The sequence below is a fragment of the Rhinatrema bivittatum genome, chromosome 9, assembly GCF_901001135.1.
Source record: "Rhinatrema bivittatum chromosome 9, aRhiBiv1.1, whole genome shotgun sequence".
Classification (NCBI taxonomy): Eukaryota; Metazoa; Chordata; class Amphibia; order Gymnophiona; family Rhinatrematidae; genus Rhinatrema; species Rhinatrema bivittatum.
In genome coordinates this window covers 99154360-99180586 of record NC_042623.1, presented here as the reverse complement: position 1 = coordinate 99180586, position 26227 = coordinate 99154360, and the positions used below count along the sequence as shown (strand labels likewise).

Below are 26227 nucleotides of genomic sequence, written 5' to 3'. Positions count from 1 at the left end.
CACACACACACATACTCTCTCACATGCACACACTCGCATATCTATTCATACTCACCCACACTCACTTCTTTCCCACACTCGCACATGCTCTCTTTCCCCTACCCCCAAACCCTCCAGCAGCAACAGCTTCTACCTGCGTGGCAGACAGGAATCCTCCTCCTTTTTCTTTGGCTGCCAATAGTATTTTAATTGCTTCTTACTGCCCATGCGGCCAACCCTTTCTGCCTCGGTGGGCCCATGTGATTTCCTCTAGGGCCCAGCTGCACTCAAGAGTTTTCTGGTGTTGGCCAGGAGACCTGGCAATTTATTTAGAATTCTAGAGACTCCAGGCCAAACAGGAGAGTTTCCAGGTATGAATATCAGTTTTGTTAGATGAATTAAACCTCGGGCAAATCCCTACCAGTCAATATAAGATATGAACACAGTAAATGAAAAAAATACATCCATATACTGTGTTATGCTCTGAATCCAGACCAACAGCTATCATATTCGGTTTCTCAGACTAATTCTAGATATTAATTAATCACACTTTAGAGGCCAAAAACTATAAATATGTTATACAACTGTGTTAATGTATTAGTCCTGGGGGAATTTTGTACTACTGCAGAGCGCAGAATTGGCACAGAATTTCCCCCTGCGAAGAATTGCCAAATTCTGCGCAGAAAATGGCAGAGGAGACCCCGGCATGCCGCAAACAAAGCATGCGAAGATGAAGGCCCCAGTGTGCCGTTCGCGGTGAAGATGAAGGCCCCCATGTGCTGCAAACAGAGTGTGCTCCGCTCATGGCGAAGATGAAGGCCCTGGTGAGAGTGAATGTGTGTATGTGACAGGAGAGGGAGAGGGGTGTGAGGGAGGGGAGGGGTGGGCGTGTGAGAGAGGGAAGGGGAGGGTGAGAGAGAGAGAGCAGGGGGGTGAGAGCAGGGGAGTGAGCAGGAGGGTGTGAGAGAGAGCATGGGAGGTAAGAGAGCGGGAGGCAGGGGATGCTTGAGTGTGGGTGCCAGAGAGAGAGAGCCTATATGAGGAGATTGTGAAGGAATGTGTATGTGTAAGAGAGATTGGGAGCTCGTGTGTATGAGAAAGGGATCGTGTGTATGTGAGGGTGCTAGCCTGTGTGAAGGGGCTTGTGTATGTGTGAGACAGAGCCTGTGTGAAGGGGTGCATGAGAGAGAGACATAGGTAGCCTGTGTGAGGATGTATGTGTGAGAGAGAAAGAGAGCTTGTGTGGGTGTGTATGCAAGAGAGAGGGACCTGTATGAGGGGATGTGTGTGTGTGCACGCGAGAGAGTGAAGGAACTGTATGAGAGTGCATTTATGTGTACTAGAGAGAGGGAGCATGTATGTGAGAAAGGGAGGGACAGAGGGAGCCTGTGTGAGGGGCAGTACTGAGAAAGGGGTCAAACTCTGGGTGTGGCGATAGAGTGGAAGGGGTTGAGCCTAGCGGTGGAGGGGAGAGATACTGGCAGGTGGAGAAGATGGGCCTGAGAGGGCAAAGTGGCCAGGGGAGTAGGGAGAGCAAGTTGAAGGGGCACTCTTACAGTGAATTTCTAGGAAAACTCTGTTCAAAATATTTAAAATTGTGCATCTCTAAGTAATAACTTTTTTCTGTATTAATTTAAAATGTAATTACTTAAAGACTGTCATGTAAATTGTGTTATTTTGACCAATGTAAAGTTTGCAGAATTTTAAGTTTTTGTGTGTAGAATTCCCCCAGGAGTTGCACTGTATTACATCTGATATGCATGGAGTTAAGGTGTACTGGTATTGGCAAAATTACAACAGAGGAATGCACACACACTTAGGCAAAGAAACCAAAGCTTATTGCTTGCAACATGTGTTCACTGAAGACAGTTCACCAGCCACACACACACGCACATGAATGACATAATCTGACAGCTGTGTTAGATGTTTTCTGAAAGCAACAGTTCACTACTATTTTGGATAAACAGCTTTGTTCTCTGTAAAGTCAAGCGATTCACTCAAGTCGCATACACATGGGACTGCAAACTAGCAGTTGTCCAGCAGAAAGGATCTCACTAAAAAAGCACAGCAAATATCTTTGATGAGTTGACACTTTTTTTTTTTTTTTAAATGAAGACAGTCCTATAATAAAAATTGGGTTCTAGGGTAGCTAGAAAGCAAGCTGCTTACCTGTAATAGATGATCTCCATAGCCAGCAAGACAAAGCCACAAAAGTTGGTGACCCCATCTGATGGCACAGGCCCAGATGTGCTAAGAACTCAGTAGGGGGTAGATTTTAAAAAAGTCCGCCCGTGAGTACTTTTGTTCACGCACCAGGCACAAACAAGAGTATGCCGGATTTTAATAGATACGCACGTAGCCGCGCGTATCCTTTAAAATCCGGGGTCGGCACACGCAAGGCTGTGCAAAATCGGCAGCCTGCGCGTAACTCACGCGCGCCGGCCAGGCGATTCCCTGGCCTGGGAGCAGTTTCTGAGGCCTCAGCCATGCCCCCGAAACGCCCAAGGCCGGAACCACGCCCTCTGCCCCGCCCCAAATGACATGCGCTGTGACATGCCCCCGGGGGGCAAGTTCGTAACACTACTTTATTTTTGAATGTTTGAAGCTCATTTACTTTTCTAGTTAAGGTGATCGCTATAAGAAAAAAGATGCTTGAATTCATTGTTTGCCAAAGGCTTGAAGGGTGGTTTCATTAGATCTGACAACACCAAATTTAGATCTACTGCATTGGATGTTCTTTTATAGGTGGGTGAAAATTGTTGAGGCCTTCTATAAATTTTTCTTATTATTTGAATTCTTGAAACGTTCTGATAGTTGATAATAAGTTACAAAAGCACTTAAATGTACATTGATGGAATTTGTTTTCAATCTGGACTCAAAAAGATGAAGAAGGTATCGGAGTAATGTCAAAGACTCAAAAATAAAGGAGTGTTTTTCCATTTGAAGCCATAAAAACATCTTGTTGAAGGTTTTTTTGCTGCAAATATTGCTTTAATTTCATAGATAAAGGCATGGTGTCTAGCAGTCAAAACAACAGCCAGGCTGTTAATTCTAAGGAGTGAAGGTTGAGGTGATGAAGTAAGCCCTCGTACTGAGACAGTAGATATGGAAAAATTGGAAATCAAAAAAAGAAAAAAAGCTTGCTGTGGCCAAACCAGGGCATACTAAAATCACTCTTGCCCCAACTTGCTTCAGTTTCAGAATCAACTTGGCAAGGAGAGGTATTATTGGCAATGCATACATGAAATTGTCAGTGCATCCAAAGAATTTCCCCATGGTATCCAAAAATCTACATTCTTTTCTAGGACAAACATTAGAATAGATCTTTAACTTCCTAGTTTTATTGTAGTACAGGCTCAACAACTACTGAATCATGGGGCAGATGTACTTTAATATGACCTCAGCAATTCCTTGATCTTGAACTTGAGGTCAAATTTTCTCACAACTAGAAGAACAGAAAAGGGTATTCCAATTTTTTGCTTGTAGATCCTGGCATTGTTGAGGGTTGTTTTAGAGGTTTTATATATTTTAGAACTCCAGAGAGTTCTTCCAATTGCTTGATATTATCTTGTATTAAAAAAGGGATGGAATCTGCCTTCCTCTATATAAATGATAGCTAAAAAAGATTCTCTGGGGTGTATTCATCTTTTCTTTTTCTGAATATGCATCTTCTTGAATTCCACGTGATTCCAGAATGAAATAAGCTGATAAGGATTCATAAGATTCTGAATCTGAATTCTTTATCTGAACTGGAGACATGGAGGGAGACTACAATGCTCAGGGTTCATCTTCCTGCTCTCCAGGTCTTTGAAAAGGTTCAGTTTACGAGAATTAGCAGTTATTTTGACAATTTTTCTTAAACTGGGATGCATTCTTCAGAGGAAAGAAGCATTTCTTTCATATGTCTAAAAGTCGTGCCACATCTTTTTCACAAATTCTGTATTGTCCTTGTTAGGGGGAAATGTTGATGAATAGGTGTCTGATTCAGGCATTACAATTAGAGATGACTGTTCTATTATTTTTAGTACCAATTTTCTTGGGAACTACGTGATCATCGCCAATGCCTATAGAGTTGTCATTGACATCAATAAACATGATGTCTCCTGCTCTGAAGTAGTATATGAGCCAATAGAGACTTTTTCCTTTTGGGATTGAGAAGAAGAAGTCAAAGAACTTTTGCTTTTGGTACCTGGGTGACTCTGGACTTTTCGTTTTAGGCTCTAGTCCCCTTGAAGGGAGGTGGCCTCAGAAAATAAATTGATGGCCCTCTGTGTCATTTTGGCACAAGCTTCACAATTTGATTTTTCATGTGATAGTCTAAGGCATCTTAGGCAGATATTGTATAGGTAGGCACCTTCATTTTCTGTTTTTATTGTTTTTTTATTTTTCCTGGAAATTTATCAGGGTTTACTATGACAAGAATAAAAACAGGAGAAAGTCAGTGGGATAACATGACAAATTATTTTTCCAGGTAAATATCAGAGTTTATTTTGGTGGACAGAAGCCAGGATAGTAAAACAATATTAAGCAGATTCTCCCACCCAACAGCATATCCCCTACCTAGCATGTCCTTCTTTCTTGCTGTCCCCAACAAGAATCTCCCACTCTCCCTTCTACTGCAACAGCATTCATCCTTACTGGCAGTGGCTCCAGGTTCCTCCCTCCTCCTTTAGTAGCATGCTTGCAGGGGCCACCGCGCTCTACGGTAATTCACTTTTGATTCTGTGCGGGGCCAGGGAGACAGCTGGAAATTGGCTCCAGTAATGGGGGGGGAAGTCACTTCAGACACTGTGTATTGGTGGCACCAGACAGCAGGCACTTTGGCTGGTTGGAGAAGGGGAGGCAAGACTTGAAATGTCACATTGGTGAGAGCTTTCATAGGCAGAACTTGAAACTCAGTACATGCTTTGGCCTGACTAGCTTCTAGCAGTGGTGAAAGGTCTTGAAATGCTGCATCTGCAGCTCTGGAGCTGTCCTTTAATTAGCTTAAAATTATGGAGAAAATCAGTTTAAACCATTTAAACCTACTGTCAACTTTGGAAATAAAATCCAAGAATTTACAGGTGAAATTGGTTTAAACAAAATGAAAGACCCTATTTATAGATAAGCAGTAGACATTTCAAAGCTTCAGTATTTATACAATTTAAATTGAAGTGCAAATATTCAGGCTGGTGTGAAGAGAGAGCAAACATACATCTTGCCAAGGCAGCAGAGGAAAGAAAATGAGATGAGTGTGGAACCAGTACACAGGAACTCCTGTGCATGCTCAAAAAGGTTTCCTTTCTGAGCTCTACAAGCATATGTCCAGGTCAGCACCATAGGATGACATCACCCACGTATGGCTGAATTGAGCTTTAACCCTCAAAGACACTCAATGACCTGATGTCATGTTGGAATCCACATTTAAGAAATATGGAGTGAATAAATAGCAAAAAATTGGAAAATGTAGAAAATGTCTTGAGGTCTCATAATTTAAGAGTATTGAATTTTCCTGTGATTAATATGATATCAACACTGGAATTGTTTAAGACATATATTCTTCAAGTGTTGAAGGTACTAGATACTTCAATGCCTGTAATTACAAAAGCCTACTACCTTCCGCAAGCTCTTGACAGAACTGAGGACGTATCCAGACAATTACCATCATTTGATTTATCCGAGATTTTAGAAATGTCTCAAGATATGGAGATTGTTAAAAGGAGACCAATGTTAATTTCCTTTGCTTTTCTCATGGATCGAAATAATATCCTCAGACATTTTTTTCGTGATAGACAGATTTTATTCTACGGTCAAAAAATCTGGGTCTACCCTGACCCAGATTTTTTCACACCAGCCTGAATATTTGCACTTCAATTTAAATTGTATAAATACTGAAGCTTTGAAATGTCTACCCTGACCTTACAAAATCTACTCAATTACGCAGGAAGAATTTTTTGCTAATGCGTTCTGATGTTCTTCAAAAAGGGGCTCAATTTCTTCTTCGTTATCCTTGCAAGTGTTGTATTAAGTACCAAAATGTTAATTATATCTTTTTCGAACCATGGCAACTTAGAGGGTTTTTGGATATGCACACCTAATTTGTCATAGCTGGTTTTGGTATTGATATATGATTGTTGTGATTCTCACTCAGCTACCTTTATTTACATTAGAGTTGATTTTTGGATTATGAAGCACTCCTATTTCTGAGTCCCACTCCTCTTTTTCTTTTCTTTTTATTCAATGCATGTCTATATATTGACCTTGTATTGATCTTTCTTTCTTGGATGTAATACGTCATATGCTCTGATACTGCAACGCAAGATTTTGCTTGTGATTATTTGTAATGCTGAAAATTAAAAAAAAAGAAATATGGAGTGAAAATATGTGAATACAAATCCACAGTGCAGTTCTGGAAATCTCCTCAATAGAGTTTGATCATAGATGGGCCACTCAAGCCCTGGCATCATCATTATGGGCCTTAATATATCCTTCCAAAGACAAACCAGCTTGGATATAAGTGAAGGATATGCAGTCCATTATCCAATTAGATAATGTTCTCTCCAAAACAGCAATCACAACAATGTTCTTTGTTTCTGAAATATTAGAGACAGAAAAATGTCCACCCCAGCTGGTTTCCTTATAGATACATCCCAAAAATCATGAGAATCGTAGCCCTCAATCTGAGCTTTATCAAGGTTTTTACCACTAGATATATCAGAGGATATGCATACAGAAGGCATTCAAAACTAGTCTGATTTCTGACCTCTTACAGAAAAATGTGCCCTTGCAAACAGGTCTATCCCAGAGATTCACCACCATGAGAAGAGGCCAATCATTATGTTCTAACTCAGGGACCACCCATGAGAGTCTAACTCACAATTCAAGCCTGTCTGCCAGAACATTTTTCTTGCCTGCCAGATTAAGGGCTTGATTCACTAAAGATTTTCTCCCATTCTGTGTCTACGGGAAAAAAACATAATGAATCAGGCCCTAAGTATCTTATATTGTCCTACATGAGATAGACCTTAGCAACATCCGTAGAGCAGACGCTTCAGTAAAACATCATGATCTGCGCCCAGAGATTTGTAGTAGATTTAATATTAGAGATGTGAATCGTGTCCTCGATCGTCTTAACGATCGATTTCGGCTGGGAGGGGGAGGGAATCGTATTGTTGCCGTTTGGGGGGGTAAAATATCGTGAAAAATCGTGAAAAATCGTAAAAAATCGAAAAAACGTAAAATCGCAAAACCGGCACATTAAAACCCCCTAAAACCCACCCCCGACCCTTTAAATTAAATCCCCCACCCTCCCGAACCCCCCCCCCAAATGACTTAAATAACCTGCGGGTCCAGCGGCGGTCCGGAACGGCAGCGGTCCGGAACGGGCTCCTGCTACTGAATCTTGTTGTCTTCAGCCGGCGCCATTTTCCAAAATGGCGCCGAAAAATGGCGGCGGCCATAGACGAACACGATTGGACGGCAGGAGGTCCTTCCGGACCCCCGCTGGACTTTTGGCAAGTCTTGTGGGGGTCAGGAGGCCCCCCCCAAGCTGGCCAAAAGTTCCTGGAGGTCCAGCGGGGGTCAGGGAGCGATTTCCCGCCGCGAATCGTTTTCGTACGGAAAATGGCGCCGGCAGGAGATCAACTGCAGGAGGTCGTTCAGCGAGGCGCCGGAACCCTCGCTGAACGACCTCCTGCAGTCGATCTCCTGCCGGCGCCATTTTCCGTACGAAAACGATTCGCGGCGGGAAATCGCTCCCTGACCCCCGCTGGACCTCCAGGAACTTTTGGCCAGCTTGGGGGGGGCCTCCTGACCCCCACAAGACTTGCCAAAAGTCCAGCGGGGGTCCGGAAGGACCTCCTGCCGTCCAATCGTGTTCGTCTATGGCCGCCGCCATTTTTCGGCGCCATTTTGGAAAATGGCGCCGGCCGAAGACAACAAGATTCAGTAGCAGGAGCCCGTTCCGGACCGCTGCCGTTCCGGACCGCCGCTGGACCCGCAGGTTATTTAAGTCATTTGGGGGGGGTTCGGGAGGGTGGGGGATTTAATTTAAAGGGTCGGGGGTGGGTTTTAGGGGGTTTTAGTGTGCCGGCTCACGATTCTAACGATTTATAACGATAAATCGTTAGAATCTCTATTGTATTGTGTTCCATAACGGTTTAAGACGATATTAAAATTATCGGACGATAATTTTAATCGTCCTAAAACGATTCACATCCCTATTTAATATCCTCTTATGGACATCATCTGTCCATAGTCTAGACACTTCTTGAGGCTGCTGGCATTCTTCTCTGCCACAGCTGAAAAAACAGATGCAAAATTAAAAGGATATAGAATTTTGAAAGCAGATGGCCTGAAGAGAAAAAGAAACCCTCTCACCTAAAAGCGCAAAAGAGACCATAACAAAAGAAGGGTCTATTGTTAAGAGCACAAAAAAAAAAAAAAAGAAAACCTAAATGACAAAAAAATTCCTCACCAAGATAATAAGATACTAAAATGCAGGGAAAAATTAAGACTCACTTGCATTAAAAGAAAATCACTAATATTCAGTGCAGCAAAATATCTGCAGCTGTAAAAAAAAAGTGTCTGTTGCTCTCAGCAGAAAACAATGAACTTAGGCATGCTGCAAAGGCACTTCTGCATATGCACAGAGGGATTTAAAGATTTTCCTGGAAACTCTGATAACATTTAGGCGCAGATTTTAACAGATGTGCAAGCACGCACACATGGACATGCGATTTTAAAACATGTGTGCGCAGACGCATGCATGTTATAAAATTGGGGGTCAGCGCACACAAAGGGGTGCACAATTGTGCACCTTGCGTGTGCCAAGCCGTGCTACCTTCCCCCGTTCCCTTCCCCTAGCCTGACCTTCCCACCCCTTCCCCTAACCTGCTGGCACGTGATCCTCCGATACAGCGGCAAATGGCTGCTATGTTGGAGGCCTCTGGCCCCACCCCTGCTCCGCCCCTGGACTGCCCCACCCCTGGACCGCCCCTTTTTGCAAGCCCCGGGACTTACATGCGTCCCGGGGCATTATGCACGGAGCTGGGCCTTTTTTAAATAGGCCCAGAGCGAGTAGGGCTTTTAAAATCCAGCACTTTATGAGAGCATGGCCAGATGCCACCCATGTGTATGACTTTACTAAACTACTTTGCCTTCAGATGAAACCTGAATTTGTACCTCAGATGAACACAGGTCTAATCGGAAAAGGAAATTCACTATGTACTTATCTTAGATGTAATCTACAAAAGATTTTAATCTATATATTTCTAAAGATTTTGTTGTGCTTGAAATGATTGTTCCTGTACTCTAGAAGAAGTGAATAAACAACCAATCATTTAAATATTAAGAATTAAGGATATTAGCCAGCTAGATGAAAAGGTTGACTATTGCCCCTTGCAGAGCCGCTAAATTCAGCTCCCTAACCACTAGTTTCAGGAGGTAGCTAATGTAGACACTCAAAGCGGGCATTTCAGAAATATATATACACACAGTTTCCCCTATCTAACTCCATACAGATTATCGCAGGCACAAAGTATGCAGCTAGTTTTTTTTTTTAATTCACTAAAGTTTACATGGGAATAAAAATAGAAGTACAAGCATATATTAGGCTAGGAGGCTTAGTGAAAATTGTCCCCGATAAGGATTCTTTCAAAATAGAAAACACACACACACACTAAACCTTTCAGCTATGGTTTATAATCACAAAGATATGCAAACTATTCTAAATGAATTAGATGAAGAAATCTTAGCTAAATGAAATCCTCATAACCAAATGTGTTAACAAAAATAAAGGTCCACTTACCATCATTTAGAATGAATTGCAGTCTATTACATAAAAACTGAAAATAAGTATAAATGTGATTCTATTTGGAATTTGATGTAATTCAGCACAAAACTATGCACACTCTGATTTTACAAACTTTTTCCCGATATCATCTCATTATCTGAATTATTTGCATTTAAAGATAACTTGAATACATAAACCAAAAAATAAAATCATATAGACAAATAAGACAAATACAAAATTATCTGAATGAGTTTCATAAGGGATCTGTAGATATTATCCTCGCTTGACTAGAACTTGCATTAAACACACATCTAAGCAGCAAGCAGAAAGAGAAAAGTACAATAGCTGCATGAATATTATGCAACCTCTTCCACATGGGCGGATATCCTCTCCATCACCAGTTAAGTGAGGATGTAACCTTGTCAAGCAGAAGACAAAAGAGTAATGAGGACACAAAGGGATAACCCTGCCTGTAAAACATTTCCAAAAAGGAGGTTGCAAAACCAGCATCTGTGTGAAATTCTTCATGGCCATCTACCTATATTTTCTCCTTTCACTGCTGAAATATTACCTTCATACAATTCTTCCACAGATTTTGTCCATAAGACCAGTTCTACTCAGTATCTTCAAAACTCCTGAATTCTACATAAGAAAGCACATTATTTTGCCTGGATATTCATATCCATGCTGCCGTACAATGCAGCTAAGCTGCTCTCCAGTTAAGATTCATCATTACTAAACTGGCTTAGAACATTGATAAAGCCTCTATTTGCAAGAAAATGAAGATATTAAACACCTGAAAAGCAGAAAATGTCAGAGCTCCCACCTGTCTACTGCCGAAAATTATAACTGCTACAAAAAAAAATTATAGGACTATAAAAAATGTGCTCGTTAATTATCTCAACAGAGAGACGACATGACAAGGAAGAAAATTAAGTTTTAAAGACAAATTTTGTGGCAATCTATAGTAAACATTTTTTTAATATGGAATTAAAAGCTTAAAATCTATTCAACCGTGTGTGATGAGCATGTATCATATTACTGTGCTAGTTATGCAAACTGTGCCATTCCTTTTACCAACACTGGACAGATTGTCCTCTAACATTCTTAAATGTTATAGCAGAGAAACAGTGCCATCTTTTGGTCTGGCACATGGGCCTCCTTATTACTACCAATGAAAGCCATTTTGCAGCTCAACATATTCACACACTGTTAATCTAAGTTTTAATATATCTCAATTTATCTGCCTGCGAGTCAACTTAATGTACTAAATTAAAAGGTGCAATGAACGACCCGAAACAAGACTAAGAAAATCTTGTATGCCTCTTTCTTAAGTTATCTTATCGAGTTACAGTGTAGGCCAGAAAAACAGACTTGCAAACACAGTTTTCCAATATTATATGCAAGGTTTACTCTTAAGAATGTATTTTTAATGAACAAAACAACAGATATGGGGTTTAGCTGTATTAGAAAAAAAATTCAATAAAAAGATTTGTTGCTCTTGCCCTGCCATTAAGTCAGCTCTCAAAACAGCATCTGAAAACAAACTCCTTTCAAACCACGACGCCGAAAGATGTAATTTACACTTGCTATACATGCCATCAATACTTCATCATAGAGCAAAGCTGAAATGAAGCAGCCAGAGTTTTTAAGAAGTAAACCATCATTACTTACACCAATGACACAATGTCTCCACGCTGCACTTGGAAATTCCTAACATTCCAGCGGTTTAGAAGCACTATATCCGATCCGAGTGTTCCCACTGGATTCAAGGAAGGCTGAGAAATAAAAGATTGAAAGAAATGTACATCTGTATAAAAAAAAATTTTTTTATTATATAATCTACACACAGATACACACACATATATCTTCAGATGATGTGTCTCTTTTGTACTCCCATTACATTATAAATGCGCTAAGGGGAAAAAGGCAATATAGACACAAACTAAATGATAATGAGCAATAAAACCCACATTGGGGTTATTAAAAGCAAACGTTCTACTACGACTTTAGTACTTTCATAATTGTAATTCATTTTCCATTATTTTTACCACTGACGATACTTAAATGTATTACAGCAAAAAACAGAATAGCATGACTTATTTTTTTGCAAGATATATTGGGCCAGATTTTATAAGCCTTACGCGCGTAGGGGATTTTACACGCACTAGGCCTATTTTAAAAAGGACCGGCGATGCGTGTAAGTCCTGGGGCTTGCAAAAAAGGGCAGTCCGGGGGCAGGGCCAGAGGCCTCTGAATAGCGACCATTGCCGCCATGTCAGAGGATTGCATGCCGGCAGGCTGCCGGTGCGCGCAACTTGCGCCTGCCCAGAGGCAGGCACAAAAGGTCAAAGGTTAGGGGGGTGTTAGAGTAAGGCTAGGGGGGAAAAGGTTAGGGGAAGGGGTGGGAAGGTCAGGCTAGGGGGAAGGGAACCGGGAAAGGCAGTGCGGCTCGGCGCAAGCAAGGTGCACAATTGCGCATGTTATAAAATTGGGTATACATGTGTGCACGCCGGGTAGCGCGCGCACCTTTTAAAATCTACCCCATTCTGCGTAAGTCACTAAAATGTACTGATGGTGAAATAATTTGGGAGCAGATTTCACTTCTGCCAGGTGTGCTCAGGAATGGGAACAGTGGGGAGAGAAACCAGGCAGCACAAGAATACAAATTGACACATACTGCCACTTATATTTACATGTAGGGAACTTTGTTTTCAGTTTTTATTTCATTTTCCCAGTTTTTATTAGTATATATTACAACAAAAACAAAAATATTTACCTTGAAAATGATGAGTCATTTCCTTCTACTGATTTCTCTTGTTTTTGTATTACTTTTAATAAACACAGATAAATTCCTAATTAAATAATACAATAAAAACTGAAAACAAAAGTCCCTACCCATGTAATTAAAAAAACCCCAAAACTAATTTTAGTAATAAACTTGTCACATTAATATTTTTAAAAACTGGGCATAAACAGAAAGGTAATGCAACTGAAAAAGAAAATTATTCAGTGCAAGAAATCTGAAGAAGGTACTTTCAATCTGATAAATGTACTTTCATGTTTACTTCTCAGGGGCTGTACTGCCATTTGTCAATTTTCCCTGACAAAAAAGGGTTATTTTTAACAATTTGCTGAAGACTACGTCTCTTACTCTTTCATTATGTACTCACATTCTCTCAGGCCAGTGCCTCCAAATTGATTTAGAAGTTTCTTATTTAGCCCCTTCACAGTATAACCAGGTGGCATTTATGTTTTATGAATGTTTGCATGTAATATGCTCTGCACTATATTTTTCGGAAGCGGCAGAATTTATGTCTGAGTAAATAGATTACTTAAGCATTGGGGTTCTAAAATTATGTCAATACTAAACACCTCTTGTATACATTTTCTAAGCCCTCTAGAGCAGCGGTTCCCAACAGTGTGTCGCCAAGCACTAGCAGGTGTGATGCGGCTCCCGGTGTCCTGGCTGTATTTCCCTTCTCCTTGTCCCTGCTGGCCAATGGGAACCCTCCTCCCTTCTTCCTGCCCCCATGGGCCGATCGGTAACCTCCTTCCTTCTCCCACTGGCAGGAAGAAAGGAGAAGTGAGGAAGCCTCTGATTGGCCGGTGGGGCAGGCAAAAGGAGCATCCCATAGCAAAGAAGCCCAACCTCGTGAAGCAAGGCTGCCACAGAAGCTCATCCCCGTGGCGGCAAAGAGGAAGCCTGACCCTGCGAAGCAAGGCTGCCACGAGAGCCCATCCCAGTGGTGGAGAAAAAGAAGACCCGCCGGAGTAAAGCCACAGCGCAACTGGAGCCATTTCCTGCAGCGAAGGAAGAAGATGTTTGGGGGTGAGACCCGGTGCATGCATGTGTGAATGGGAGCTTGGATGTGGGTGTTTGTGTATGTATGGAAGCCTGGGTATTTGTGTGGGTGTGGGTGTGAATGGGAGCCTGGGTGTGAGCATTTGTGTGGGTGGGTGTGAATGGGAGCCTGGCTGCGTGAGTGAGAGCTTGTGAGTGTGGTAGAATGGGAGCCTGGGTGCGTAAGAGAGAGCTTGTGTGTGTGGTAGAATGGGAGCCTGGGTGCATGAGTGAGAGCTTGTATGTAAGTGAGAAAGCATGTGTGTGATTAAGAGAGACAGGTCAGGGAGAAGACTGGTATGTGTGAGAGACAGAAACTGGTCAGGGAGAAGACTGGAGTGATTGAGAGAGAGAGACTGGTCAGGGAGGTGACTGGTGTGTGTGTGTGATTGAGAGAGAGACTGGTCAGGGAGATGACTGGTGTGTGTGTGATTGAGAGAGAGAGAGACTGGTCAGGGAGGTGACTGGTGTGTGTGTGTGATTGAGAGACTGGTTAGGGAGGTGACTGGTGTGTGTGTGATTGAGAGAGAGACTGGTCAGGGAGAAGACTGGTGTATGTGAGAGAAACAGGGACAGGTCAGGGAGATGACTGGTGTGTGTGTGAGAAACAGACAGGTCAGGGAGGCGACTGGTGTGTGTGTATGAGAGAGACAGAGACTAGTTGTGAGCCCTAAGGAAGAGGTCTATGAGGACAGAGCTTCAGCAGTCACTGCTGCTTCTAGTATGTGCTTTTGGCCTGCAAGGGAGAGGGTAAGTAAAGTTGGCTTCTTAAGTTTATTTTTCTTGATTGCCTCAGGTACAAAGTTAGGCCTAGATTTATCAATTTGCTGTAAATATCGCATGTGATAGAAAAAGGGGTGTGTCTAATTATAATTGCATAATTACCACAATGTGTGCTATGTTAGTGCTATGAAGGGATAACCACAAAGGGGCAGATTTTCAAAGACCTATGTTGCGTAAATCCAGAAGGGGTTGCATGCACCGGGCCCATTTTCAAAAGGCCCAGCAGCGCATGTAAAGCCCTGGAATGTGCATATATCCCGCGGCTTTTCTGAATAGACAGATGTGGGTGGGGCATACGGTCTGGGGGCGTGGCACGGCGGTCCAGGAGGCATGGCCGAGGACTCCGGCACAGGGGCATCGCACGCCAGCAGTCGGCAGGCGAAATTTCAAAAACAAAGGTACGGGGAGGTTTCTTTAGGGCTGGGGGGCGGGACAGGGAGGGGAGGGAACGGGGAAAGCCAGCGGGGCTCCCTGAGGGCTCGGCATGCACAATTTGCACTAGTGTGCACCCCCTTGCGTGCGCCGACCCCTGATTTTATAACATGTGTGTGGCTGCGTGCGCATGTTATAAAATCTGGCGTATGTTTTAAAATCTGCCTCAAAGTGCGTTAACTTTTCGCACTTTGCATTTTCCTACATGCAAAGTGCTCATTTCACCACTGGGGAAGAGAGGAAAAGGGAGAGACTGAGAATGTCTACAGGCTCTTGTCGTAGTTAGCTATTTATATCTCTATAAGAGGCCAACCTAGTAACTCGAGGTGAGGTTTAGGTGGTAGTGTAGGGGTTAGGGGCCACTTTTACATACTGAGTGAGATGTACGAACAGAAGAGTACACTCTTGAAGATTTGATGTCCTTCGGACTGAGGAAACTCACACAACATGAATTGATAAATGACCCTGTTAGACTGTAAGACCCCAGGGGATAGCGGAAATACCTACAGTACCTGAATGTAATGTGTTTTGAAGTGCTGAAAAAAGTGTGAAAAGCAGAATATAAAAATCTAAATAAATGAATAAAAAAAAAAATAAGGATGTTAAGAACTTAACCCCACCTGAAACATTTATTGGTGGAGATACTGAGTAACTAAAACAAATATCTGTGCCAGTGGAAAATGGAATAGATCAGATTGCCAAACTAAAGAGTAACAAATCCATGGGACTGGACGGCATCCACTCCAGAGCTCTAAAAGAACTGAATCACAAAATTGCTACCCCGTTACTAGTAATCTGTAACCTATTATTTAAAATAGCCATAATTACTGAAGACTAGAAGATGGCCAATGGGATGCCGATTTTAAAAAGGTCTCTGGGTGAACAGGAAACTACAGACTGGTGAACCTGATATCGGTGCCAGACAAAATGGTAGAAGCCTTTCTTAAAACCAAAATCACTGACCATAGACATGATTTAATTGGGAAGAGTCAACATGGATTAGCTCTTGTCTTACTAACGTTTTACATTTTATTGAAGGTGTAAACAAACATGTAGATAAAGGTAAGCTGGTTGATTATAGAGTATTTGGATTTTCAGATGACATTTCACAAAGTTCCCCATCAGAGACTCCTCAGAAAACTACAGTCATGGAACAGGAGGCAGTGTTCTGTTGTGGAATGGTAACTGGTTAAAAGGTCGGAAACAGAGGATAGGACTAGATGGTTATTTTTCCAAATGGAGAAAGTTCATTAGTGGAGCACCACTTGGATCAATGCTAGGACCTGTGCTGTGTAACATATTCATAAATGATCTGGAAAAGGGAACAGTGAGTGAAGTGATCAAATTTGCAGATGACACAAAATGTATTCAAAGTTGTTAAAACAACAGAGAATTGCAAGGAACTGCAGAAGGACCTTTTGAGACTTGGAAACTGTGCAACTGAACGGTAAATGAAATTTAATGTGAAAAAGTGCAATGTGATGCACATAGGGAAAAATAATCCCCGTTACAGGTATATGATGCTGGGTTCTGTATTGGGAGTCACTAACCAGGAAAAAGACTTTACATTCCTTGTGGCTAATATGTTGAAATCCTCAGCTTAGTGCATGTCAGAGGTCAAAAAAGCAAACAATGTTAGAAATGATCCAAAAAGGAATGGAGAATAAACTGGAAAATATCTTACTGCCTCTGCATTGATCCGTGGTGCGACCGCACCTTGAGTACTGTGTGCACTTCTCGTTGCCCCATCTCAAGAAAGACATAGCAGAACTAAAAAAGGTGCAGAGGAGGGCAACAAAAATGATAAAAGGAATGGAACCCCTCTCCTATGATGAGAGGCTATGCAGGCTAGGTTTCTTCAGCTTGGAAAAGAGACAACTGAAAGAGGATATGATAGACCTTTATAAAATCATGAGTGGGGTGGAATCTACCTTATAAATGGCCTGTGACCGACGGCCCGCAAATGCGCAGTAGAGCGCAGCTCTACTGCGCATGTGCGGGCAAGGACGTTGGTCAGAAAAAAATAATGGCGGTGGGGCCGCAGGAGCGGGAGGAGAAGCAGCGGCGCCGCGCGCGCGCGGCGCCGCTACTTCTCCTCCCCAGATCTGCCGGCAGATCTCGGGGGGGGGATGTCACTCCCGCGCCCCCCCCCCGAGATCTGCCGGCAGGAGCGGGAGGAGAAGTAGCGGCACCGCTGCTTCTCCTCCCGCTCCTGCCGGCAGATCTCGGGGGGGGGGTGTCACTCCCGCGCCCCCCCCCCGAGATCTGCCGGCAGGAGCGGGAGGAGAAGTAGCGGCACCGCGCGCGCTCGGTGCCGCTACTTCTCCCCAGATCTGCCGGCAGATCTCGGGGGGGGGTCACTGCCGCGCGCGCGCGCGCGCGGGAGTGACCCCCCCCCCGAGATCTGCCGGCAGGAGCGGGAGGAGTTAATGGAGCCGGGTGAGGGTTGCGGGAAGTCGCGCTTACGGCGCCGGGAGGAAATGGAGGTGGGTGAAGGGAGGGACTGAGTGGGAGGGAGGGAGAGGGGGACTGAGTGAGTGGGAGGGAGGGAGAGGGGGACTGAGTGAGTGGGAGGGAGAGGGGGGACTGAGTGAGAGGAGAGGGAGGGTGGGGAGGGGGGTGGTGAAGAGTGGGGAGAGAGAATGAGGGGGAGGTGAGAGACAGAGGGATGTAGCCCGTTTTAACGGGCTTTACGGCTTGTGGGTAAATAAAGGATATGTTCATGTGTTTGTAACATATGGTGACAATTTTTTGACTCTCATTCAATATATTATTTAAATAAAGGATATTTAATTACCCTTTCAAATAGTAAAACAAGGGGACACTCTATGAAACTAACAACCAGCAGATTCAAAATAGAAAGTACCTTTTCACTCAGTGCACTATCAAGCTGTGGAATCTATTGCCAGAGGAGATGATCAAGGTGACTAGTATAGCAGGGTTTAAAAGAGATTTGGACAAGTTTATTGAGAAAAAGTTCATAGCACACTGCTAGCCAGGTAGACTAAAGAAAGCTATTGCTATCTCTGAGAGTAACAGAAATTAGATCTACTTTACAGGACCGGCTAGATACCTGCAACTGGGATTGGTCACTGTCAGAGACAAAATGCAGAGCTTGATGGACCTTGGTCTGACCCAGCATGGTAATTCTTATTAGGAATGTACAGAGCAAAAAAAAATATTTTGGTTCAGTAATTTGTTTTGGGGGTACCTCAATTAATTTTATTAGTTTTAAAAAAAGATATTGGTTAATTAGGTTCATTCAATTTTGTTTTACAATGAATTCAATGGTGCCCAGGTCCAGACTTGGCTGAAGGCTGGGTCCTATTATTGACGCCCAGGCCGGGAATCTGCCTAAGGCCAGGTCCTGTCATCAAGGCTCAGGCCTGGGTCTGGGCTTTGGCCTGACATGGAGGTCTGGAGTTGACACTGACTGCAACAAAATGGCACCATCCACTCTGGAAGAAGGCGCCGCAGTAATTTCACTGCAGCATTATCCACCAGGTGGAGGATGTCATTTTTAGTCTCTGGATCAAGAAAGACAACGCCAGAAGTCTTGCTTATAAGCATCAGGCCTGGACCTGTGTCTCAGCAATGGGACCAGGCCTTGGGCTGGGCCAGGGCCTCGGTGTTGGACCCCAGTCTAGATTTTCTCCTTAGGCCTGAGGCTCGATAATTGAGACCTGGCCTAGGTGCCTGGACCCAGTCTCAGGCCAGGCCTAGACATCAGACCAAGGACTAGGACTAGGCCAAGACCCAGGCCTCAGTAGCAGGCCTCAGCCTCAGTGACCAGAACTTTGCCTCAGACCCGGGCTTAAGCCTTGGAACTGGGACCCGGCCTTGGGCATAGATAATGATACCTGGCATTGGACAGGATCTAGGCCATGGGCATAGGCAATGGGACCTGGCATCAGACAGGTCCTATGCCTTTGGCATAGACGACGGGATCTGGTATTGGGCCAGGTCCTGGCATTGGGCTTAGGGCTAGTACTGGTCGTCTGCAATAGTATCCAATCTTGGCTATGTCCCGGCATTGGACTTGTGCCTGGGTCTGGTTCTTGGTGACTGGGACTTGGTGTCGGGGCTAGGCCAAGATCCAGGCCTCGGGCTGCATCCCAGCATTGGACCCAAACCTCTGGCTGTGCCCTGACATTGAGCCTGACCTAGACCCAGGACCAAGCCTTGGCAATGGGAATAGGTTGAGGTCCTGCCAGAGGCCATATTTTTTTTTTGGGACCAAATATGAAAATGCTAAAAAATGTTAGGGTATTCTCATCTGAGGCCTATTTATGTTCATGTTCTTCATATGAACTGAAAATGGCCTTATTTGGTACGTTTTTCATATTAATTCAAAATTAATGTTCATTCCTAATTCTTATTTTCATATAAATAAGAAAAGAGTCAGAAAAAATGTTTTTCTTACATACTGTACAACTTTCACTGTGGAAATAGGAATGTTAAAAGAAGGGATGTTGAGAAATAAAAAGAAAGGAGCTTAAATTGTATTAGTTAAGGTTAATAGTTGGGGTTAACAGCTAGATATATATATTAACATGGTAGACGACTGTAAAGAAGAATTTTCAGAGTTGCTTCCTCAGTTTCTCTGATTCTGACAGGCCGAATAGAAAGAAATGGTGTATGAGGAGCTGTAGGAAAGTAAATAGAAACTCATGTCCCCCACCTCTTCCTCAGGATTTTTCTTGGGAGAAAGTGCATAAGAGAGAAGTTATGAAAATAATAAGAAAAGAGCTGTTCCATGGCTCTTGGGGGCTTGAAGAAGGAAAATGTGAAAAGAGTTGCCAAAATAATGAAGTGTCTAGCATGGAGGGAAGGAGTGAAAGGCAGCTGGGACAAATTTTGAGTGTGTGTGCATTCACTGTGTGAATGGATGGATCAGTAGTAAGTTCTGAAATGTCAGAGGAGGAAGAGTAACCTGTCATTCAGTAGAGCTCCAGGGAGAGGGATAGGCTAGTTCTAGCAGAAACGTCTCTGGACAAATCAGTCTGAACATTTTGTACTTCTGATTCTAGGGGTACTGCTGCAATAGTGTTCTCTTTTGTAGTGAAAAAGGCAGCTGTACTGATCTAGCTGTTAATCCCAACTATTAACCTTAACTAATACAATTTAAGTATTCCATGTGGTACCAGCAAGTGGAAACACTAATAACATAACTGGACTGCTGTCCAATATGATATCTAAACAGCTAGAAATGTTGGTGTCACAGCTGTAGTTTAGTTATCCTGCTAGTTTAAATCCTTATTAAATTCAACTTTTATAGCAATATTGGTTTGCAGCTTTTATTACTATAGTAACCATAAGGTGGACAGGATGCTTTAACAAGTGATTCAGGCTGCCCTATATCATACGTTTAACTGGGTATTTCTGGGGTATTAGGTGTGACTGGCTTCAGGGATCTTAACAGTGATGGTTGATTAGATGGTTTAATGGGGTAAAGCACTCACTGCAAAAAGGTGACCAGGTTCCTCTGCGGAATGGTTTTAACTCTTTTTTTTAGACTTTATTCCAGGAACTCTCTAGATAAGATGCCGACTGGTAGCCAAATCCCCTGTAATTAAGGTAGTCCTTAGGCAAGTAATGTTTCCAACAGAAGTCTGTTTATTTACAGAAATAAAGATATTTAAATGATTCAATCCACATGAGAGTTCACAGCAATGTCTGAAGTCCCATGACTTGAAAGGAGGTTTGTTTTCTTAACCTTTTGCAAATCCCAATCACTAGAACTTGCCTCCAGTTCCCCCAATTCCCAGCAATAAGGTACTATTACCAGTTCTTTGTTAGGTAACCACCATCAGGACCCTGGAAAGATGCTTGGCTGCATAGGGAAAGACTTAGTCAGTAGAACAAGGGAGATGATAAATCCCTCTGTATAGGTCCCTGGTGAGATCTCATGTGGAATATTGTGTACAGATTTGGAGATCGTACCTTGAAAAGGATATAAACTGGTTAGAGTTGTCCAAAGGATGATTACTAAAATGGTCAGTGGTCTTTACTCTATGCAGACTGACAGGAAAGGTGAGGTAGGGACATATGAGATAGATATTAAAATATCTCAAAGGTTTCCATGCAAATGAAGCGAGCCTCTTTTAACAGAAAGGAAAATCTAGAACAAAGAGTAATGGAATGAGAGTGAAAGGGGTAGACTTTGGAGTAATCTTAAGAAATGTTTCTTTACAAAGAGGGTATACGATGCATGGAACAGCATCCTAGTAGAGGTGATGGACCAAAACCAATATCTGAATTCAAGAAAACATGGGGATAAAACACAGGGAATCCCTGAGGGAGTGATGGGAATTATAAAGCTAAATTAGTTGGGGAGGGGATGGGCAGACTACAGGGGCCATACAATCTTTTGCTGCCCTCCCATTTCTCTGTTTCTTTGGAACAGGGAAATCTCATTAGTTGTACAGCATAATTGTCCAAGGGCAAGGGTAAGCAACTCCAGTACTGTAGTGCTGCAAACAGGTCTGATTTTCATGATATCCACAATGAATATGCATGAGATATATATATGCATACAGTGAAAGCAATGCATGCAGATGAATCATACATATTCATTATGGATTAGTTGAGAAGCCTGTCAAAAATGACTGGGTAAAATGATCTTAAAATATGTATCCTCAGTTCTATAATGTCTTCCTTCCTTGCCTTTATGCACACTGAGCTCTAGCAATCACTAAGGCCTCCCCAGTCAGCTTCCCCACCCTTTGAAGTCCTTCACCTCATTACACATCTCAGCTCAGCATGACCATCCAATACGCTGCAGCCCCTTTTCTTCTCTGCACACTGATAATTGCACAGTAGAAGACACCCTCCACCCCACCCCAATCCCCATCCCCAAAGACATCCAGTCCTGGAGCTTAGTGTGTTGTAGGGCTGAGTGAGTGAGAGTGTGTGTAGGTCTGTGTGAATGGGTGATATGGATGTTTGTGTCTCGGTCGGTGGAAGGCATGGTGTGTGTGTGTGTCTCTCTCTCTGACCTTTGATTGAATGCTGGCTCGCCAGCCCCTACAAATAGTGCTGCATCAGGAACCTGAAGAGCACTGCTGTTTGAGGCAGTGGAGGATGGGAGGGGGATGTGTCTCTCTGAGTGGGGGTGGGTGTTGGTATGTCTTTTTTGTACAATTCTGGTCACTGCATCTCAAAAAAGATATAATTGCGATGGAGAAAGTACAGAGAAGGGCTACCAAAATGATAAGGGGAATGGAACAACTCCCCTATGAGGAAAGACTAAATAGGTTAGGACTTTTCAGCTTGGAGAAGAGACGACTGAGGGGGGGATATGATAGAGGTGTTTAAAATCATGAGCGGTCTAGAACGGGTAGATGTGACTCGGTTATTTACTCTTTCGGATAGTAGAAAGACTAGGGGGCACTCCATGAAGTTAGCATGGGGCACATTTAAAACTAATTGGAGAAAGTTATTTTTTACTCAACACACAATTAAACTCTGGAATTTGTTGCCTGAGGATATGGTTAGTGCAGTTAGTATAGCTGTGTTTAAAAAAGGATTGGATAAGTTCTTGGAGGAGAAGTCCATTACCTGCTATTAAGTTCACTTAGAGAATATCCACTGCCATTAGCAATGGTTACATGGAATAGACTTAGTTTTTGGGTACTTGCCAGGTTCTTATGGCCTGGATTGGCCACTGTTGGAAACAGGATGTTGGGCTTGATGGACTCTTGGTCTGACCCAGTATGGCATTTTCTTATGTTCTTATGTCTAAGTGTAGGTGTGTCTGTGTGTGTGTCTCTCTCTGCCTCTGAGCATGGGTGTGGGTGTATAGAAACAGATTTTCTTTGTAAGAATATTAAAAGCAGTCTTTTTGCATCAAGAATCAAAAAATTTAAGAACCAAACAATTACCTTCTTCATCATCACTCTACAAAGGTATGCAAGCATAAAAGTTACAGACATAGGAATACCAATAAATGAAAGCCAGATTGCTATCTTTATACCATCATTAATCATATTCTACATTTAAAATGTCTTATCTATGCAGAAATATTACAATTCCACCTCTCTTACCATACACAGCTGATCCAAGTTCAACTCCCCCCCACCTTGCATCTGAGCCTTTCCTTCAAACAACCCCTTCTCTAAACATGCCCTGGGCAAGGGGCCAGTGGCTGATGACGGGGCAATCTTTTTTCTCTAGGCTAGGTTCAGTGGTAAATGAGGAGAGAAGAGCTGCAGCAAACTTCACCAGCCTGTGCACTCAGCCTTCATGGAGCTCCCTAGCTTGATGATGCAAGCGGTAGCAGCATTATTTAACACTAAACAGATTTCTTTACACAAAACTGTGGAACACAAAAATGCATATACATAAATGAAAATCAGGGCCTGTGAGCCAGTGCAAGCTCAGAGGTCCAACAGTGGCTTCAATCCCTTCTCAGTCAGAACTTCCTATAACCATAGAAATTTATGCGAGGGCGGAGCTACTGCAGGACCTGTGAGTGCATGCTGGCTCGCCAGCCCCTACAAATAGTGCTGCATCTGGAACCTGAAGAGCACTGCTGTTTGAGGCATTTGTGACCCCAGCTGAAGGTGATGTGACCCCATTTGGAGTCCCTATTCACAGGTTGGGAAGCCCTGCTCTAGAGCAGTGGTTCTCAACCTTTTTTCAGCCGGGACATACCTGCCAGATGGTTCTCACATGCGTGACACACTGAACATGTGACCGTCACAGGGCTAAATGTAAACATACACTCTGCGTCCACAGGAACCCCCTTGACCCCCAACACTGGGTGCAGAGCAGAACTAAGGATTTACCCATACAACTCACCATACAAAAAAGATATTCTGGTTCTGATGACATCTCAATAAAAGCAAAACAAACTCCCTTTACTACCAGGTACAATAGCCCTCATTATGAAAAGACAATTTACCACTACTGCATGTCCTATTGAGAAAACACAACAAATAAGATTGATATAAATGCCTATATACTAGTAAAATACCTCACATCAGTCACACACAAAGAACTGACCATCACCAAGTAAAGAAAGACCACGTATTATAAATATGGAGACAGAAACTGGAATGGAACACCAAAACAGCCACTCTACATGTAGTGTAAACCTGGACAACTATAGCACCTAACATAGTCCTAGGATCTGCAATAATGCACACAGACTAATCCGCGCAAAGTTACATCTGTATTATGTAACAAACTCAAACAGTAACAACCCTATCTATGAAAAAGCAACACTACAAATATTAAGCCAGGCCCTAAACACTAATACACCTTCTATTAGGGAAACAGAACAAGCCAAACTGCTATAGATCCCCACACAGAAATAACTGTAAAGCTATACTAAAAATGTTACAAAACAGCTGATGAACAGAAAAACATCCAACAATTCAAAACTCATAAAAATTATTGAAAATGGCCAAATATCAATAAAAAATTTCAAAACAGCAGACATTACCTAACACCCAATAATTAAAATTGCAGTCAATCAAGAAAAATAAACCTAAAAAGCCACCTTTACATATCCTCTCCAGCAATTCTCCTACTCCTTTCCCTTCCAGGCCAAAAGCACATACCAGAAGCAGTAGTGGTTGCTGAAGCTCTGTCCTCACGGTCCTCTTCCTAAGGGCCCACAACCAGTCTCTGTCTCACACACACACACACCAGTCACCTTCCTGACCAGTCTCTCTCAATCACACACATGCTCTCTCACTTACATACAAGCTCTCACTCTCACACCCAGGCTCCCATTCGCACGCACCCACACAAACATCCATACACAGGCTCCCATTCACACATGCATGCACCAGGCTTCACCGCCAAACCTCTTCTTCCTTCACCGCGGCAATGGGCTCCAGTTGTGCTGCAGCTTTACTCTGGTGGGCCTTCTTTTTTGCCGCCAAGGGGATGAGCTCCCGTGGCAGCCTTGCTTCGCGGGATTGGACTTCTTCGCTATGGGATGCCCCTTCTTCCTGCCCCACTGGCCAATTGAAGGCTTCCTCCCTTCTTCCTACTCCCATTGGCAGGATGAAGGAAGGAGCTTTCTGATTGGCCCGCGGGGGCAGGAAGAAGGGAGAAGACTTCGCATTGGCCAGCGAGAGAAGGAAGAAGGGAGGCTTTCCATTGGCCCCTGGGAGCAGGAAAAAGGGAGAAAGGAAACACAACTGGGGCAGTGGGACACCGGGAGCCTCAACACACCTGCCAGTACTTGGCGACAAACTAGTGTATCACAACGCACCAGTTGAGAATCACTGAATTAGAACATCCTCTTAGTAGAAGATGTTATTTTTATTCATACACCCTGTAATGGAGGGATCTACTACCAGATACCTGCAAGTGGCTGCCACTAAAATGGCCAGAAAGCATCTGATGATGTGCAAGTATGGTATTAAGATTATTTCATCCAAAGGTCACTTACAGAAAATAAAGGAAAATAAAGAAAAAATTCTAACATTTAACATTTTTCTCTAAACAAATATATTACTTGTAAATTTCCAGTGGGCTTTTATCATCAGAAATTATTCACTAGAAATAACTGTTTTGTATATTTCATTTTCTTGAAAGAAGCACAGACAAATAAGTTAATTTGTTTATACATGTGGAAATTAGAATAATCTGCAATAAAAGTTAAACCTTGTATTTTTCAAAAGTGAATGGCATATAGTGCTGCCTACCCTTTACAAATTACATTTTAAAAATCATTTTTTAAATTTTCTAACCAGCTTCTCCTACAATTTAAGCCATCTAGTGAAAAGAAAAATTAATTTCCCTTCCCTTCTAAAAAGCAAACATCTAAATAACTTTTTTCTGTTTAAGCTTTTTGTTTGCTCCAAAACTGTACAAAACTTTTCAAAAATATGCAACTCGGTTTTTCTCCAGAGCAGTGCCCTTTACTAAAGGTGAACTGATACTTTGAGCTACATAACTATGATACACCAGTGTAAGTGATGAACATCATGTGCATAAAAAGACCATAAGAAGAGAGGCAGAGAACACTGCAATGTTTCAGCTGGCTTACAGGCCGATACAGTACAGTGCGCTCTGGCGGAGCGCACTGATAACCCGCGTTTTCGACGTGGTAGCTTTACCCCTTATTCAGTAAGGGGTAATAGCACGTCGAAAACGTGCGTCCACCCCCCCTCCCGAAACTAATAGCGCCCGCAACATGCAAATGCATGTTAATGGCCCTACTAGTTATTCCCGCGCGATACAGAAAGTAAAATGTGCAGCCAAGCCGCACATTTTACTTTCAGAAATTAGCACCTACCCAAAGGTGCACAGAAAAGCAGTAAAAACTGCTTTTCTGTATATCCTCTGACTTAACATCATAGCGATATTAAGTTGGAGGTTTCAAAAGTTAAAAATTAATTATAAAAAAAAAAATTTTTAATCGGCCTGTGGCTCGAAAACCAGACCCTCAATTTTGC

General features: G+C 42.9%; 1 protein-coding gene across 7 annotated transcripts in view; it reads right to left on the bottom strand.

The window, feature by feature from the left end:
• Positions 1 to 26227, bottom strand: part of IMMP2L (inner mitochondrial membrane peptidase subunit 2) — a 1785698-nt gene that overhangs the window by 1721147 nt on the left and 38324 nt on the right. For 6 of the 7 annotated variants that reach the window (XM_029616961.1, XM_029616964.1, XM_029616966.1 and 3 more), the window contains exon 3: positions 11426 to 11529. In XM_029616961.1, coding sequence (XP_029472821.1) covers positions 11426 to 11529 — 104 coding nt within the window. Of the gene's footprint in view, positions 1 to 11421; positions 11530 to 26227 lie in introns of those variants that run through there. The other variant, XM_029616967.1, reaches the window with a different exon arrangement.